Here is a 17966-nt window from a genome sequence, read left to right as displayed (position 1 = left end):
GTTTTCATTGTCACAAAAATAATACAATTTTTGTAGGCAAAATTCTAATTAAAATTTTATTCAATTTATTAATAGAACAGGTAAATAAATAAAGAACACACACTAAACACGTGCGAGAGAGTTTTAAATATTTAGAATTTATCGCGTGTTAAATTAGAATTAAAGATTTAAATTTGGTAGAATTTCGTGATGGATTCAGTATTCAATACTTTACGACAGACTGCTTGTTGTAGTGTTTCGGATAGCGAATCTGATGAATATTCGATTGAAAAAGTAACAGAAAATATCACTTCTACTGTTGAAAAAACTATAGAAACGACAATTATCACGTTAAAACCGAAGAAAATGAAAGCAGTGAAAGATACCAGAGAAATAATATACACAAGCGTTATGTATTTTTCTGTATTCTTCTTCATTGTCGTCATTTTTACGTGTCTCGCCATTGTGAAAAAGACTACGTGGCACGAATATGTCTTAAAGATAGATTGCTTTTCTATGGCGAATTCTTCGTTAGTAAATGAAAATAAGTGCTTAGAAAGAAGGTAAATGCTTTTATCTATTGTTAGTAGAGAGATTGCGACCGAAGTTTCCATCTGTCAAACGTGAACGTTGAACGTCAAGCGCCGCTAATAAGCGGCGCTCGACGTTCGACGTTCACGTTTGAGAGATGAAAACTTCGGCCGCAATCTCTCTATTATAACGCGTTATTTAACTTTTGTAGTTACGTAAGACGTTATAATTTGTGTAGAAAGATAATATTGTTAAACAGAAGGACTAAAAGACAAAAATAAATAATAGACTCAGGCAAAAGATGAAAAATTTTGTATAAAGCTCTTATTTTCGAAGTAGGAAGATGCATCGTTGATAACATTAGTAGGATATATATATAGAGAGAAGCCATTAAAGTTTAAAATTACAATAAACTGCTAAGGTAGGTAGCAAAAGGAACAATGAGTCGTGGATAACCATTAACGGTTTATGAGAAAGAACAGATTGATGGTTTGTGGCGATGAATGTTTGTCTTCTAGACTTACAGCGGCTATATTAAATAGTTTACAACATTACATAAGTTTTAAAGAAAGATTTTTTATTATTTCTATAAACCTGTGCTATAAGAAGTCGTGTGGCTTAATTTAACAGAAGCGTATACAGAAAGAAGAGATTCAATTGGGCTATAGAACGAATGTCACGGACTGAGAATGTGATTAAAAAAAATTTAACTCGGTGCTGATTTTTATTATTACTGGCCCACAACCCGAAATATTTTCCAAGCGTCAATGTGGAGGAAGTTCTTTAATGGTTTAACAGGAATGGTACAACACTACAGCCTCTATTAAGAAGGACCTGCTGTATCTTTTATCGATTTCGATCATGGGCGAGGGCTTCAGTTCCTCCCAAGTCGTATTGAGCATTTTCAAATCTGGAAGAAAAGTTCTACGCCAAATATTCCTGGAACGTCCTCGTGTTCGTTTGGCAACAGGGGGAACCCATTTCATGGCTGTCTTAGGGATCCTATTGTTCTCCATACGAAAAATATGGCCGGCTAATCGAACTCTTCTACGGGCAACAATGTTATGAAGCGTGCACATACCACTCCTTCGGAGAACCTCTTTATTGGTGATATGAACTAAATATCGGATCTTTAGGATTTGCTGTAGACATCTCTGTTGGAATACATTGACCATTGAGCCTTGTATTGACGTTTCCGATGTCGTCCAGGACCCATTAGCGTAAACAGTTATTGCAATCGCGATGGAGGTGAACAGGAGGAATTTGATTCTCATTTCCGCGTCACCATTTTGGGAAATAATACTAACAAAATAGGTAAATCTTCCCACTTCCTCCAATCGTTGTGCTCCGACAATTACTCCCCGCGTTTGGGCAGTGTTACAGACGTGACTTCACGGTGTTTATTTTGAGGCCAATTTTGTGTACCTCCCGACCAAATGCGGCCGTGCTAGCATTGTCTCGCTTTCTTCTAATACGGCGATATCGTCAGCAAAAACCAAGCCTCAAAGACGGCCTGGTCAAACCAGTGGATGCAGGCCCCAATGTGCGCACCGGACTCTTCTACCTGTCGCATGACATAATCAAGGGCGATGAGGAAGAGGAAAGAGGACAAGACTGCCTGCCTGACTCCCGTCGTAATTTACAAGAAGCCCGTGTGACCACCTTCAATCTTGACGTAACAACTCGAATGCAGGAATAAGGCCTTAAAAACGATGACAAAGTTTGTTGGTACACAGGTTTGTCGGTACACAGGTTTGTCGGTAATTGCAGGATTCGCCAGAGGAACTCGCGGTGAACACTGTCAAAAGCTTTTTTGAAATCGATGAAATTGATGTCCAATGGGTGTCGATACTCAACGCATTGTTCGATGATATTTCAAAGGGAGATCTGCTCGCTGCACGATCTTTCGCAGCAAAATCCAGTTTGCTACTTCCGCGAGCGCAAGCGTCGAAGGAGGAATACACAAAATGCCTTTCCAGGCACAGAAAGGAGGGTGATACCTCGCCAGTTGGGGATATCTCTCTTAGAAATTCTGACTATAGCGCCCCTTCTCCAATCCTCTGAGACCTCTCCTCAACAATAACGTTAGCTTTTCCAACATGGGCTGCCCTCCGTGCTTCAAAATCTTAGCCGTAATTTCGTCCAAACCGGCTACTATACTATTCTTTAGGCTCTAAACCACAAGTTCCACTTCCTCAGGAATAATATCACCAGTGTCCACCCGAAGCTCATCCTGTGTATCCTCAATATCGAAATCGTATATGATGGTCGGTTCCGCTTGATTGTTTACCGAAAATGTTCCATCCACCTCTTGTTCTGCTCATCTTGACTGATCATCAGAAGCCTCCCGTTTTTGTCTTTCATTGGAACGCTGGAGTTACTCCTCATCGCAGTTAGTTCATTGACTATGGGTACAAGGTCTTGAAGTCATTCCGGTCGGAAGCTTCCTGCGCTTCAGCACCCTTTCGTTCTAACCATTCCTTCTTGCCTTTCCGACAACTTTTCTTTACACATCTATCCAACTCGGTGTAAATTTGGCTTAGTTCCTCCATCTCAGCCATTGTTTTAGCATTGCTCCTTTTAAGTTTTGCGTCTTACCTCTCATCGATTAACTTCCACGAGCGATCTTGGATCCACTGATCCTTTCGTCTTCCATTGAATGTTTTGGGTGCATTCGGAGTGCACCCAAAACATGCCTCTGAGGTCCCCCAGAGATCTTGTATATGTTTTACTAAATCAAATGTGACCCGTCTGGTGACTGCCAGGTCTTCTTACGGATAACCCGATGCTGGAAGTAGATGTTCCCAATACACAACCCGTTGTGTTCACAAAACGATGTTAGCCTTTCTCCATTGTCACTCATATAAGCAGAGGACGCGTGAGCACCACAGTCTCGAGTCCTCGACGATCACCACCCAATTGGGCATTTAATTCCCCGATTAGGACCCTAGGGTCACGATTCGGTATACCATCAAAGACGTGTTGAAGGACACATCGTTGGTTGGTACATAACAGTCTCTTTGGCGTGTCCATGGGTAAAAAAACTTAAAGTGTTTTCGAAATAATTTATTTCTTAAATTACGGTTTTATTATCTTTATTAAAGTGTAAAGTTTAATGGAATTAACATTATTGATGTCCATATAATTTAATCCAATATTTGTCCATCAATATTTGCGTAAGGATATATTCCATTTGTTTTAAATTACGTACGACGTCACACTCAATACATCTAAATGCCATTTTCATTAATACAAAAGAAATTAATTAGTTTTCAATAACTTTATCCGTAGATAGACATAGAGTTTTATTGTTATATACTAACATTATAGACAAGTGTTCCTTTATAATTATATATACATATACCAGTCGACCCCCCTATAATACTGTTGATAATTCCGTTTTATATGAATTCCACGTTGTACGAGTCACTTAGATTTTACAAATACGTGTGCCGGGCTGCGAACGGCTCACGTATTTGTAAAATCTAAGTGACTCGTACAACGTGGAATTCATATAAAACGGAATTATCAACAGTGTTATAGGGGGGTCGAATAAAATTTGAATTATAAAATCTGCTTCCCAAAAGTCTATTTATGGTCAAAATTCATCTCGTCTACCACAAATTAAACAGTTTAAATACAATAAACTGTATAATAAGCCAAGTGACAAGAGGATATCCCACCCTTTTAATATAATATCCGTTATAAAATTTGATTTATCTCTCCATTTTATTCCATTGTTTATTTATCAATATACCATTTTTCTTTGTCGTTAACTCAGGTGTATTATTCTTTAACTGTATTCTTCTAAAGAAAAAAAAAGGAACCATTTGTTATTAATTCATCTTCCACTTTTCACAATTGAATATCGACTTTTACAACACATTTTTTTTATTTATTTATTTATGCGAGTTCGTTTGTCTGTTCGTTAGATAATGACATAAATGTTGGTAGAAGATTTGCGTTATTTCCTTTTCAGGTGTTCTAATACGTTTTGTAGCTTTTGTATTGGACAAAAGGAAAGATTTCTTTCATAAATGATAGATATTTTTCTATTTTAAAGTATTTATTTATTAGATCGAATCCAATTTTGGATCCACATAAGTCTAAAAGTATATATACAAAGTCGACCCCCCTATAACACTGTTGATTATTCCGTTTTATACGAATTCCATGTCGTACGAGTCACTTAGATTTTACAAATACGTGTGCCGGGTTGTGAACGGCTTATGTATTTGTAAAATCGAAATGACTCGTACAACATGGAATTCATATAAAACGGAATAATCAATAGTGTTATGAAGGGTCGACTGTATATATATATATATATGAAATCCAGCAAGTTGTATAACTTTTCCGGCCACAGATTTAAAGTTGTTGGTGGCGTCATCTGTTGAGAGATTTTATTAAATAACTTTTTATATTATTAATTATTATAAAATTCTAATTAAAAAGAAAAAAATAGGGGTTGTTTTTAAAGGTATTTTCTGCTTAATCCTCTCCTCTTCCGCATCCTTAAAAGATGGATAAATAAATCTACTGCCAAATAAATTACTTATATATAACAATACTTTAATTGTAATAGAATTTAATTAAATAAATTGCTTTCTTAACTTAATTACAATCAATTACAGTATTAAAACTACGAACAATTACTTTAAGTAGAAATTTTCATTTAGAAAGCACGTACAGTACTTTTAAGGGAGGAAAAGTAACAAAATTATGATACTAAAAATAGGGGTGTTTAATTAAATAATATTTTTAAACGTGTAGAAACGTTTAAACTGAATTACACAACATTTCCTAGATGTAATTTTTGATAAAATAAATCAACAATTCAACAATCCCATCGATAAATAACGACGAATCGACATTCGTTACTGCTTATAAATTCGGATATGTCCCATTAAATGCGAATTCCAGACGAAAATTCACAGCAGAAATGGGGTCAAAAGGTCAATTTCTAATTACCAGACACACAAATATACGTTTCCACCCCTTATTTAACACTTAATTAACGATAAATCCTCTCGAAAATCCTCCTCTCTTGCATTCGTTCGAAGAGAGGAATCATTTTAACTCAAATTTCCCTCGGAAATTCCTACCAAACAGAGGTTAAAAGGTCATTTCTCAATACCTAAACACATATTAAGCGTTATATAAGAGTGAAAAGTTATAAGCATTAAAAAAATGAACGGTATCGAGTTACGATTCGATAGTTTCATTTGAATAAATGACGTTATGGCCTAGGTATAGAATAACTGACGTCATAACATCGTTCATCCTCTATCTAAAGTCGATTGCAAAACAGTTTACACTATTGAAAAATATCGTAGAAACAGGAACGACGCTGTGTGATTACGTGTAATGGTAGTACTGTGGACCCGTCGGCCTTGAAGGGAGACATAAAGTGCAACAAGATGGAAAGGGAACGAGTTAAAAAATTAATCTGTACACGTTGGTTTATATTTTTAACATTCGTAGTGATCGCTCTTACTGGTTTAATAACCGCAGTCGTCGTTTACGAGGTTTACAAACACAGGAATCAGTTTAAGGTCAATTGTTTGCCCGACGTTCCCCTTAATTACAACACGTGCACCGAAAGGAAGTAAGTACGATTTTTAGTGTTTAATATCGTCTCAATGTGTTTTCTATTACTTATACAATACAGTTAAGTGTTTCTTTTTGTGTGTTTTAAATGTGTTTCCTATTCGGAACTCCTCCCTGTTAAATCTGTTTTGTAGATTAGATTATTGTCCTTTCCTGTGTAGTGCGAAAGGTTAAAAAAACACACTTAATACGGGTGATAACTACGTATTGAATTTATTAATCATTTTCGTGATAAATTAATTGATTAAAGTGTAAATTTATCGCAAAATAATTGTTTTACTTTGTAAGAAGACAGTATTTACCCTCGTTTTTCAAAGATGGAAGCATTTATTTCTATTGAAAATTCACACAGGGTGATCAATACACACTGCACACTTATATCAAATACAATACAGAATAGACCTAAGTAAACAATGATTTTTAATAAATTTTGATGAGTGTAAATGATAACGAGAAATTATTTATTGTAACATCATTCTTTAACTCATTAACGAAGGACAAAACACATAAACAGACCAACAGTGGGGGTGTTAATAAATCACCCTTATATAATAGAAAAAAAATGACCATAAAAGTTCTTAGAAACTATCATCCCCTAGTCCATTCACACACACTACTGTATTATACATACACTTGAGTAATAGGTGATAACGTTTGTATTGTTTTCATCTATCCATTATCTGATCCTATAGTGTTTCTATATTATCAAATAATACTAGAATTTATTATAATTTTTTTAAACAGGTGTCTATGGTTCAGCAGCGAAGTTCAGGGTGAACCTCAATGCTTCTTCCCAATTGGTTACGGGTATAAATTAAGAGGAAGAGCCAAATCGACTAAGAAAGGAAAAGAAGTTTTCTTGGATAAGAAAGAAGATTCGTTTTCTGTGTTCAAAAATGAAGTGAAGTTCTTAAAATTAACTCTCGATTACGAAACTAGAAGCAGAGTTCATTTCAAAGTTAGTTATTCTTTACGAATTTTATAATAGAATAATGCTATAAATGAACAAAATATAAATGTATCCGAAGGAATGAGTGTATAAATGCTACCCCAAATCAGATCAAACACCTATTCGAGAACATAGAACACGTGTAACTTGTTAACAGGTAAACAAGTGTTCGAGATAATGCTATTTTTATACCTTTTCGAATTGTAGTAACTGTGGTATTTCTAGAGAATAACGTCAGAAAGTTCAATTCTACATTCCCTCGAGTGATATGACAAGATATGAGCCATTACGGCTTATCTAAATCCACGTGTAACGAGTCAATGGACGTTTTAAATGCCTGAAACTTTAACGATTTAGTTTCTATCATTACAACTCAACGTCTTAGATAATTTCGACAATAATTTAATAACAGCAAGCTCTACCGCTACTCGAAATCTACGGTATAACGGGAATAAAAACACGTAAAATCGAGTTATTGTATATACCAGTAGACCCCCCTATAACACTGTTGATAATTCCGTTTTATATGAATTCCATGTTGTACGAGTCACGTAGATTTTACAAATACGTAAGCCGTTTACAGCCCAGCACACGTATTTGCAACAATTAAGTGACTCGTACAACATGAAATTCATATAAAACGGAATTATCAACAGTGTTATAGGGGGGTCTACTGGTAATACATTGTACAAATACAAATGACACGCTTTATCTTTATAAAAAAACAAAGCATCGCAACTCCGTTACGTAGTTCGAAGACTGTTTTGACGTTTAAAAAAGTGTAGTTCTAGTCATTATTACACTTTATCGTGTTGATAATGATGTCAATCTTCTTGTTATTTACGTTACAGTATCGTGTTCCTGCTTAATCATTCAAAATTATCGTATCTTATATCAGTTTTAGTGTAAAAATAAAAGATCCTTTCGTGATAGAATACAAAGTTTATATCATAATAATTAAATTTTTAGGTAATAAAATAAAGGAATTCTTCTGTTTTATATTTAGATTTTCGATCCGGACAGTGTTAGATACGAAGTTCCTGTAGAATTAACACCATCAACGGGGACACCGAGTATAAGAGATTACGAAGTGGATTTTGTTAATGATCCACAATTTGGGATTCAAATTAAAAGAAAATCGACGGGGACGTTAATGTAAGTGACATTTTGTTAACGATACCAGCGTATTTCAAACTTTTCAATGTATTTTGTTCTAATTGGAACCAATTCCAGTTAAGTGTTCGGCATTAGTAATCAAAAATAAACGATCATCTTCGACAATAATAACACTACAAAATAACTGGGAAATTGGCTTTGCATAGGGGATATTGTGGCTATTTGTTTTCCATAGCTGCTTCTTCCTCTCTTATTAATGAAGTCATTACTGAAATTTCTAAAACACTTAAACTCACTTTAAATACACTCGTAGATGTACCTGTTACTCTTTCTCCTGACACCACTCGTATTCGCCTTGATCCCCCAATACAGAACTTACTACTCTTTCTCTACAGATTATTCAAGGTCCATTGTAAATGCCCAAATAACCTATTAGGCCTATATCTTGATTTTTATGTGTTTAAAACTTTAAACTAGTAAAAAAACACTTTGTATGTATTTTAAGTTTAAACTTAGCTAAGAAAAACCATTTTAAATGCATTAATATTGTGGTAAAACAATGTTACAGTTTCGACACCGATACTCCGGGAACTGTTTTTACCGATCAGTTTCTACAGATGACAATTAAATTACCTAGTTCTAACTTATACGGACTGGGAGAACATAAAACTACGACTTATAAACACGACACTAACTGGAAGAAGTGGACTTTCTTCGCTAGAGATGAACCACCCGTGGTTAGTATACTTTATACACTATACGGAGACATCCAAAATGAACGTCACCATTGTAACTTACACACTTAGAGTAGAGATAGAGTAACTATCAGAGTTTCTTCTTGCGTGTTGAGGAATTGTAATGGACTAGTGTTAAATTTGGACAGTTTTCCCGGTGTTGTTTCTTTACGAATAACGTAATCACAATAGTTTAAAAATGGTGACATTCTTTTCGGAAGATCCCGTGTTAAGTTAACTGTGAAATAAAGATGTAATTGTCTTATCTTTACAGGCTTATAATAATTTGTACGGTGTTCATCCTTTCTATATGATAGTAGAACGTGACGGAAATGCTCACGGTGTCTTTTTTCTAAACAGTAACGCAATGGGTAAGTATACATTAATGTAGAGAAATCTTCTTATATTTTTAAGGTCTTTTATGTGTTAATAAATGATCTTTTTTTTTAACTGTAATCGCCCACCTCTTAATTTTAGAATTTCTGGAAAAGGGACATTTCCAAAACAATATAAATAAAAAGCAATAGTAAATAGAAAACTTACCATTGTGAATCGTGATAAAGAGCAAAAGATATAACCGTAAACGTTCTCTATCCCAAACCATTTTTCTTTATCAAGCTTGTCGTACGATTGACATTTATTATTGTCATTTACCGTGATCTAAAACAGAAAACCGAAGAAATATTATAAGGAAAGATAGAAATATTAATTATTAATCTGTTGATATACTACGTAAGAGTTACAAATGAACGAAAACACCCTCCTGAATGTTGATGATACGCACGATACATCACGGAGTAACCAATTTGTGTACATCTAATTAACGGTCGTTAAGACAATTAACGTATACAACCGACTCGAATATTATCACGAAAGTTAAATAAGTATATAGGGTGGTCCAAAATTCAGTTAACTCGAGCTCTTCTACTTGTAAATACGAATTACCAGGCGAGTTTACAACAACAATAGTAGTACAGTTCCTTACGAAACAATACAAGTTTAGTTATTACAATGGTTAACTGACTTTTGGACCACCCTGTAAGTTAAATTTATAAACTTATTATTATTACTTTTTTAAACTATTCATTGTATAGAAGTAACTATTCAACCACATCCTGCCATTACTTTCCGTAGTAGCGGAGGGATTTTTGATTTTTACGTATTTATGGGTCCTACTCCCGAAGACGTGGTCAAGCAATACTTGCAGGTACTGAATGATTATTATATTAGTATATTATTATTAATTAAGAACATATAAGTTTAATACGTATACGCGAATGTAGTTAATAGGTTTTCCTATGTTTCCTCCATATTGGAGCCTGGGATTTCAGATGTCAAAATGGGGTTACGGTAACGTTACATACGTTAAGGACATTATACAGCAGACAATCGATGCAAACATACCTATGGTGAGTAATAAATATATAAATTTTAATACCTGCCAATTAATTTTATATAATTCCCTTTTGTATTTCGACGAAGGATGTTCAATTTTTCGATATCGATTATATGGAAGGTAATAGAGATTTCACATACGATGCACAGAAATTCGGAGATTTACCATCTCTGGTCGATTGGTTACACTCGAAAAATATGAAAATAGGAATCATATTGGTATATATATTTAGTATTTTTTACATATAAAGTATTATATTTTCAATAACTACAATAAAAAATGTACTTAATTTAGGATCCAGCAATCGGCAGTGATGACAGTTTGCTCGGTAAATATCCTCCCTTAGATGATGGTCTCGAAAGAGATATATTTGTCAAAAATCGTACCGGAGCCAATTTACAAGCTAAGGTACTGTATATACACTATACACTGTTATATAACAGAGGAAAGTACAGTAGACCCCCCCTATAACACTGTAGATAATTCCGTGTTATATGAATTCCATGTCGTACGAGTCACTTAGATTTTACAAATACGTGAGCCGTTCACGGTCCGGCACACTTATTTGTAAAATCTAAGTGACTCGTACAACATGGAATTCATATAAAACAGAATTATCAACAGTGTTACATGCCAGTCTCAAAATTTATTGTTGTATATATTTATGTATATTAATTCTTAATTTACAATAATATTTATGTAGGTGTGGCCAGGATTAACTTATTATCCAGATTTTTCCAAACCACAAACCGAAGAATATTGGTTCAAACATTGCAACGATTTCCATAAAATAGTTCCTTACGATTGCTTATGGATCGTAAGTTAATAATTTTTACAAAATTTAAGTATTATTTGTATGTATTTTAATTTTCTAATTATTTAACAAAAGGATATGAACGAACCATCCAGTTTCGCTGATGGTTCCGTGTACGGATGCGAAAAGAATAATTTGAATTACCCTCCCTTCACTGCAAGTAAGATTCGTTACACTTTCGTAACGTTTTAACAATACCAAGATAGCCCAAAACCGTTTAAAATATCGTACAGTTCGGTAAACTAACTTTTGGGCCACCTTTTATTTAAACAAATCATCACAAAAAATTATAATTATTTAGATGTTTTGGGGTCTAAGAAAGACGGAAGAATCTTCGAAAAGACGATATGCATGGATGCAGAACAACACGTAGGAAAGCATTACGACGTTCATAGTTTATACGGTTATTATCATTCTAAAGTAACTTACGGGTAAGAAAAAATATATTAATATACACAAATATTCATAATATAACACATAATAACTTATACATACGCGTGCTTGCTTTTAATAAAGTACCCTGACGAAAATACACGAAGGAAAACGCCCAATGGTGCTGACTCGATCTACCTTTTCGGGAAGTGGCAAATACACGGCTCATTGGTTGGGCGATAATTTAAGTTCTTGGACACATCTAAGAGATTCTATACCCGGAATACTCGAATTCAATCTCTTCGGCTATCCTTTAGTAAGTGTTTCTATTTATAATTCTTTAAAAGAATATGTTCGTATTACGAAAGATATAAAACTTAGATAGGTGCAGACATTTGCGGTTTCGAAGATAACACTACGGCTTCATTGTGTGCTCGGTGGTTTCAGTTAGGAGCCTTCTATCCGTTTTCTCGAAATCATAACGGATTTTATTGTATTGTGAGTATATTTTACGTAATTAGATAATTTGTACGAGAACAATTGACGGAAATTTTATCATTTTTAGCCACAACATCCGACTGCTTTAGGTAACTTAGTTGTTAAAGCAGCCAAACAGGCACTAACGACTCGTTATACATTGTTACCTTATCTTTATACGTTATTTTATTACGCACACGTGGAAGGTTCTACGGTGGCACGTCCACTGTTACACGAGTGAGTTTAATCTCTATATCTATAAAAGGAATTTATACTGAAATTATAGAAAGATAATTTACAGATTTCCGAAAGACAAGAATACTTGGGATATTAATTTTCAGTTTCTCTGGGGTGCTGCTCTTTTAATTTCTCCAGCAGTTTATGAAGTGAGTTTTGTTGGTAAAATTTGAAAAAAAATTTTTTGATATTATTAGTAAAAATTCATCGATTTTGTTTTGTTTTTTTCAAGAAAGAAGACAAAGTTTTCGCTTATTTTCCTGCTGGTGTTTGGTACGATTTTTATACGGTAAGATTGATGCAAAATTAGGTAAATCGGATGAAGTGTTTCTGTGTTAATTTAAAGACAGAAAATATACAAAATGTTTAGCTTGAAAGTGCCAGTATTTTCATCAAAACAAATTTGCACCAGGCAGATTAATTAATATGCATCAATGTCCTTAATTCAACTAGTTATTCTTTTAACCACCATAACAGTGTATTTCTATTAATAGGACTTATTATACTGGTGTATAAGATTATAGCAACTCAGTCACACAGATTAAAATTGTTTTATTTACAATTACCTGTACAGATAATTGTAAATAAAACAATTTTAATCTGTGTGACTGAGTTGCTGTAATCTTATACACCAGTATAATAAGTCCTATTAATAGAAATACACTGTTATGGTGATTAAAAGAATAACTAGTTGCACCAGGTATAATTTCCCAGTATTTTCATCAAAACAAATTTGCACCAGGCAGAATTTCCCAGTATTTTCATCAAAAACAAATTTGCACCAGGCATAATTTCCCAGTATTTTCATCAAAACAAATTTACACCAGGCAGAATTTCCTAGTATTTTCACTTGTTATGCAAAACATTTCCACGTTTGCCTGATTATAAATTAATTTTTCAAAAAATACTACCATTTTTATANGTCTGCAAAGTCCTGTTTGTCCATCTAATGTATATCTTGTTTACCCTCTTTCAAAGTGTACGTTTTATACGTTATCCGACGTAGAAATCTTATAAACATTCCATTGATCCTGTAGAAAAAGAACAGAGAAATTTTATGGACCAGATTCGTGTGCGATACTCTTTACCATGGTTCCATGGTTGATACTTTGATGGCCCCCAGAGCTGACGTTTATTACATTTTGCCTCATTTATAACCTTTTATGAAAGTATAACTTGTGTATTCCGGCTTTTAGAAGATTTTTTAAAAATCTCTGTACAGTTTCTGCTTGCTTGAAATTATCAGATTACCGAGTAAAATGTAGTAGATCTTTTGCATAAAATGGGTATTGAGCGTAAATAAAGCATAAGATACAGAAATTATGCTAGAAATACGAATATTCTTCAACCCCATAGAAAAAAATACTGTAGGAATATCCGTATTCCATCACCCTTAAAAAACACTCCCTTCTTAACTTAAATTCGAGTATATTTTCGTGTTTTTCGGTCAATAAATGTAATACAGTAAATCTTAGTTACTAAGACTATTGTTTTCATCACCCTTACCCCTTAAAAGCTGGAGTAATTCCGGGCCCAAACAGCTAGTAGCGTATAAAAAATACAACATAAAATATATATAAATTACTCGAAAAATAAAGCAGAACATTAATAAAACATAATGTTATGTCTTCTACTTGCATAAAATTACATAAACACTTGAATTTTTATTTTTATATTATATGATTTTATACGTAAGGTGATTTTATTTAAGGTGATTTTTTTATGAAAGGAAGTTTACGTATAATCTAAAAACACGAGACACTCGCGCTTTTTTAGACGGTGTAGAGTAAGTGGGAAGTGTAACAAATTAACCTAGTTTGACATTCCCCTGGAGGTGCGACCTGATTTCTATACCTTTTTTTTCCGGATACGATCTTTGTTTTGGTGTTTTTGGAAAGTTAAATGTATAAATTTAGTCGTGACAATTACCAATGATCGACGTCCTGTGATTGAAAGCCAATTGTTCTGTATATTTATACCTGAAAATCATATGTTTTATTTAATAAAAATGGATAAAACTAGCGGAAAATAATTAAATAAATTAAATCTAAAAAGTCATATTTTTTAGAAGACAAAATAACAAAACAAACTGTGTTTCTGTTAACGGTTTACAATTGTTTATTTATAACACCACCACCACCACCACCACGTGATAATCGCCGCATCCTTTTCTTCTCGAGATCGTAACACATTCGTACACACACAAACACGCAAAGGAGTATAACAATTAATTCGAAACACGCCGGTATTTATATATTTAAAATTTCGATTTGAAAATTTAAACACGCACTATTGGCTAATTTTCTGCAGTTAGTCGAAAGGGTGTGTCTATTTATTGTACCTAGTGTCCTTCGAGTCACCACAACACGGGAGAGAAGTAAGCGTCAGACACGACAGACTTAATTTAATTAACATTAAAAGTGGGTAAGAGGACGAAACTAATTTAAAAATTCTCTTTTGTCTTCTCAGTCAGACACCGGGCCGTGTTGAAACTTTTAATGTTTTTTTATTATTATTTTCTTTCCTAATTAATTAATTAATTAATTAAATTACTATTAAAGCGTAGTAACACGGGAGAAAGATTTCAGTCGAGGTGTGTGTGTGTGTGTGTGTGGATACGTGTGTAAACGTGAGGCTGGCGTATGAGCTCGTGCGGTCTTTATAGTGGCGACCCACCCTCGTAGGTGATGAGACAGACCCTGCTTTTCGGGCTCGGGAGTCTCTGCTACTGGCAGCTACATCTTCACTACACACACGATAACGCAAACGTCTGGAAACGGGGAGAGACAGACAGACATGCAACTCTATCCTGAAGTCAAACTCCTCTTCCTACTCCAAAGGTAAGTGGAATTCATTTCGCATCACCTTCCAGTATTGTTAAACGTTTCTTAAAACGTCAGCTTGTGTATAATGCGCACCCCGTAGATACGTAAATGATAAATTTAACGGCATTTTTTTTGGATAGGGAGACGAGGGAGAGGGAGAGAGAGAGGGGGGAGAGGGAGAAACACACGAAAAACTTTTCTCGTGTTTAGATTTAACTACGCTTGCTAACGTTACAAGTTGGAGATTTGTTATATTCCACTTGATCAATATGAAGATACGTTATGTCAGGTGCCGGTTGCGGTAGATTATATCAGATATTTTTCGATTTAACGCCGGTTGCAATTTGTTAAATGGAGGTTAACGAACCTGTAAATAAAGGAATGTGTTTAAGATTCGAATCGACCCCTTTTTTATGTTACGTTTTAGCGTTTTTTTTTATTTTGGATGACATACTTTATGCGTGTTCTCCTTCAGATGTCATTAGTGAATCTTCAGCTGGCATTCTTTTTAAGTATCAGTAGAAATACATCATTTATTTTTTGGGATATCATTAGAGAATATACCTTGTTTACGTTTTCGGATAATGCAGAAGCGTATCATTTCTCATTTGACATTGTTATAGTATACAATTTAATTTATTACGTGTCATTAGATACCTTTTGATATCGTTATAGAGTAAGCAATTTATTCTTTCAGATATCATTCGAATTTAAATTTTGAGGATATACTAAGACGCATATCCATTAGAAGTATTATATATCATTCAGATTTTTGTATATCACTAAAGGAAAAGATTAGATATAATTACCGCAGATTTATAGTTATTATTGGGATATACACGATTTCGTACCAACTTAAATCTTCGGATATCATTAGTGCATGCTATTTAATTAAGTCTCTTATATAAGAATATATCCGTCGATATCTGTATATTCCAATTTAAATCTTGAGACATCATTAGAATTATAGGACTTTAGATATCAGTAGAAATATATCATTTACGTTTCCGGTTAGTAATGGAAGTTTGCCATTTACGTGTTCAGATACGGTTAAAATTATGTCATTTACATTTACAGATATCGCCGACATCTCATGACATACTTTAAATATATATTTTCAGATATCATTAAAGAGTATGCCATTTACATTTTACGTGATCAGTTCGACCATCGCTTCTGGCATAGGAATCATTTTCAATGGTTACATACTCTTTGTATTGTTATGGCACAGAAGTCTACAAACGGCTAACAACGTGCTGTTACTACATTTAGCCTTTGTGGATTCGTTTTATTGTGTTGTGATCTTGGTATCGAACTCGGTCGTCGGTTCGTTTGTAGATTCTACAATTTGCAACGTGTTTGGATTCGTCTGGACTCTACTACCCACCGTTGTGGTATGGACCGTATGTGGACTCAGCTGTGACAGATATGCGGCCATATCGTCACCCCTACACTATTCTAGACTCGTCAACAGCAGGAAGGCAGTATATTTCGCGGCAGTATCGTGGTTTTTGGGTTCAATTCTGGCCGTTCCACCCTTTATAGGAATCTGCCATTACGATTACAGGGATTCCAGACTGTACTGCTCCGCATCCTGCACCAGTGGTAACGTGTTCGAGACCAGTTACGTTATCGTCTACACCGTCATATCTGTGATTTTACCATTACTAATCATCCTGATCTCCAACTTGCACATACTCATGATTGCCAGATACCATAGGCACAGGATCGTCTCGGCCATATACGAAGTAACACTACGAGCTCAGGCAACGGTAACGCATCAACGTAACCCGTGCTACTTATCGAAATTCAAGGGAAGGAATGCTTTTTTGACTATTTTACAACTAGTCGGATCCCTAACCATTTTCGCGCTACCATACTTCATCATTATGGTATGGGAGGTGCTGTCTTGTAGTTTTGCTGAGCCCAATTTAGTGGCAACGGTTACTGTACTTCTAACCTGCATGCCACCCGTTAACGCATACGTGTATGGTGTCAAGAGCAGAGTCTTGAGGCAGACACTAAAAATACTACTACAAAGACACCTGTACAAGAAAGAAGCCACGCGAGAAGTCAGGAGGAGATTAATAGTGGCACCACTTAATCTATCCAGAAGGTATTCTGTACCATCCAATACACAGGTGACTACACCGAACACGAGTACGGCAAATACATGTGAGAAGAGATTAGACAGAAGATTAAGTCTACCGGATAGCAAAAATGACGTAAAAGTATCGACTGTAAGTAAAATCAAGCTTCCTACCTGTGACGAAGAAGTCAGAAACGACACGGAATGCCTTTAAGAATATCCAAAAAAAAAAAAAAAGAAAATTCAAACATAATCATGCTTATGGGTGCTACATGCGTTACGTGAAGATTCTACACACTTAAATCTAACAAAAAATTCACCCCAAATAATTTCAAGTTCAAACATTCCTTCGTAAGCATTAAATTTCAAAAGAGTTTCTTTGAAAAATGCCTCAAATAAATGCTAAATTACGTATAATGTGCTTTCAAATGGTCTTTTTTTGATCCTATTGTATATATATACATATATATAAATTATGTATTTATAAAGTATGAATATATATATATATATATATAATTTGTTAGGTAGTATGCCGAATATATTGTGCCATATAATAATATATATATATATGTAACGTTTTATCAAAAATTTACAAATTTTTTAGTGTATCTGTCTGTCTGTCTGTCGACTCGAATGGGGGTATTTATCACGAATATAAAACGTTATACAGGATTTTATTTGTGAGGAAAACAGAGTACCGTTTTGTTTGATTTATATACAAACTCTACGGGGTTTATTTCGATATTTTAAATGATAACGAATCGTGTAAGTAGCAATAGTAAGGTATAAAATAAATATTTAGCTTACTTTTTAATAAAACTGTTGAATAATTGATGG

General features: G+C 34.3%; 2 protein-coding genes across 3 annotated transcripts; both read left to right on the top strand.

The window, feature by feature from the left end:
• The first annotated feature begins 148 nt into the window (after positions 1-148).
• LOC111620835 (lysosomal alpha-glucosidase-like) lies at positions 149-12654 on the top strand. 2 transcript variants are annotated; one of them, XM_023362833.1, is made up of 17 exons: positions 149-542; positions 6865-7078; positions 8076-8224; positions 8754-8922; positions 9194-9290; positions 10014-10126; positions 10203-10328; positions 10402-10533; positions 10610-10723; positions 11019-11132; positions 11205-11289; positions 11431-11560; positions 11646-11817; positions 11883-11999; positions 12067-12215; positions 12280-12364; positions 12448-12654. In XM_023362833.1, the coding sequence occupies exons 1-17, from the start codon at positions 190-192 to the stop codon at positions 12523-12525; spliced, it is 2397 nt and encodes a 798-aa protein (XP_023218601.1). In that variant the 5' UTR covers positions 149-189; the 3' UTR covers positions 12526-12654. The 2 variants fall into 2 exon arrangements, with proteins under 2 accessions (XP_023218601.1, XP_023218602.1); XM_023362834.1 differs by lacking the exon at positions 149-542 and adding an exon at positions 5810-6118 and having other exon boundaries at positions 12448-12651.
• A 2199-nt stretch (positions 12655-14853) lies between these two features.
• Positions 14854-17445, top strand: LOC111620837 (rhodopsin-like). The gene is made up of 2 exons (XM_023362836.1): positions 14854-15055; positions 16162-17445. Exon 2 carries the CDS (start codon positions 16177-16179, stop codon positions 17341-17343), a length of 1167 nt encoding a protein of 388 aa, XP_023218604.1. The 5' UTR covers positions 14854-15055; positions 16162-16176; the 3' UTR covers positions 17344-17445.
• The last annotated feature ends 521 nt before the right edge of the window (positions 17446-17966 follow it).

The sequence above is a fragment of the Centruroides sculpturatus genome, unplaced genomic scaffold (genome assembly GCF_000671375.1).
Source record: "Centruroides sculpturatus isolate CEXI.00-Female unplaced genomic scaffold, Cexi_2.0 scaffold89, whole genome shotgun sequence".
Lineage (NCBI taxonomy): Eukaryota > Metazoa > Arthropoda > Arachnida > Scorpiones > Buthidae > Centruroides > Centruroides sculpturatus.
The sequence above is the reverse complement of the archived record's forward strand: the minus strand, read 5'-3'. Positions and strand labels throughout refer to the sequence as shown.

What these genes read in the sequence shown, in the direction of transcription:
- LOC111620835 (XM_023362833.1), top strand. Translation starts at nt 190, where the DNA reads ATGGATTCAGTATTCAATACTTTACGACAGACTGCTTGTTGTAGTGTT. An exon ending in TTACCCTCCCTTCACTGCAA is followed by an intron (nt 11,290 to 11,430) that starts GTAAGATTCGTT and finishes ATAATTATTTAG; the next exon opens with ATGTTTTGGGGTCTAAGAAA. An exon ending in TTTCTCCAGCAGTTTATGAA is followed by an intron (nt 12,365 to 12,447) that starts GTGAGTTTTGTT and finishes GTTTTTTTCAAG; the next exon opens with AAAGAAGACAAAGTTTTCGC.
- LOC111620837 (XM_023362836.1), top strand. Translation starts at nt 16,177, where the DNA reads ATGCCATTTACATTTTACGTGATCAGTTCGACCATCGCTTCTGGCATA.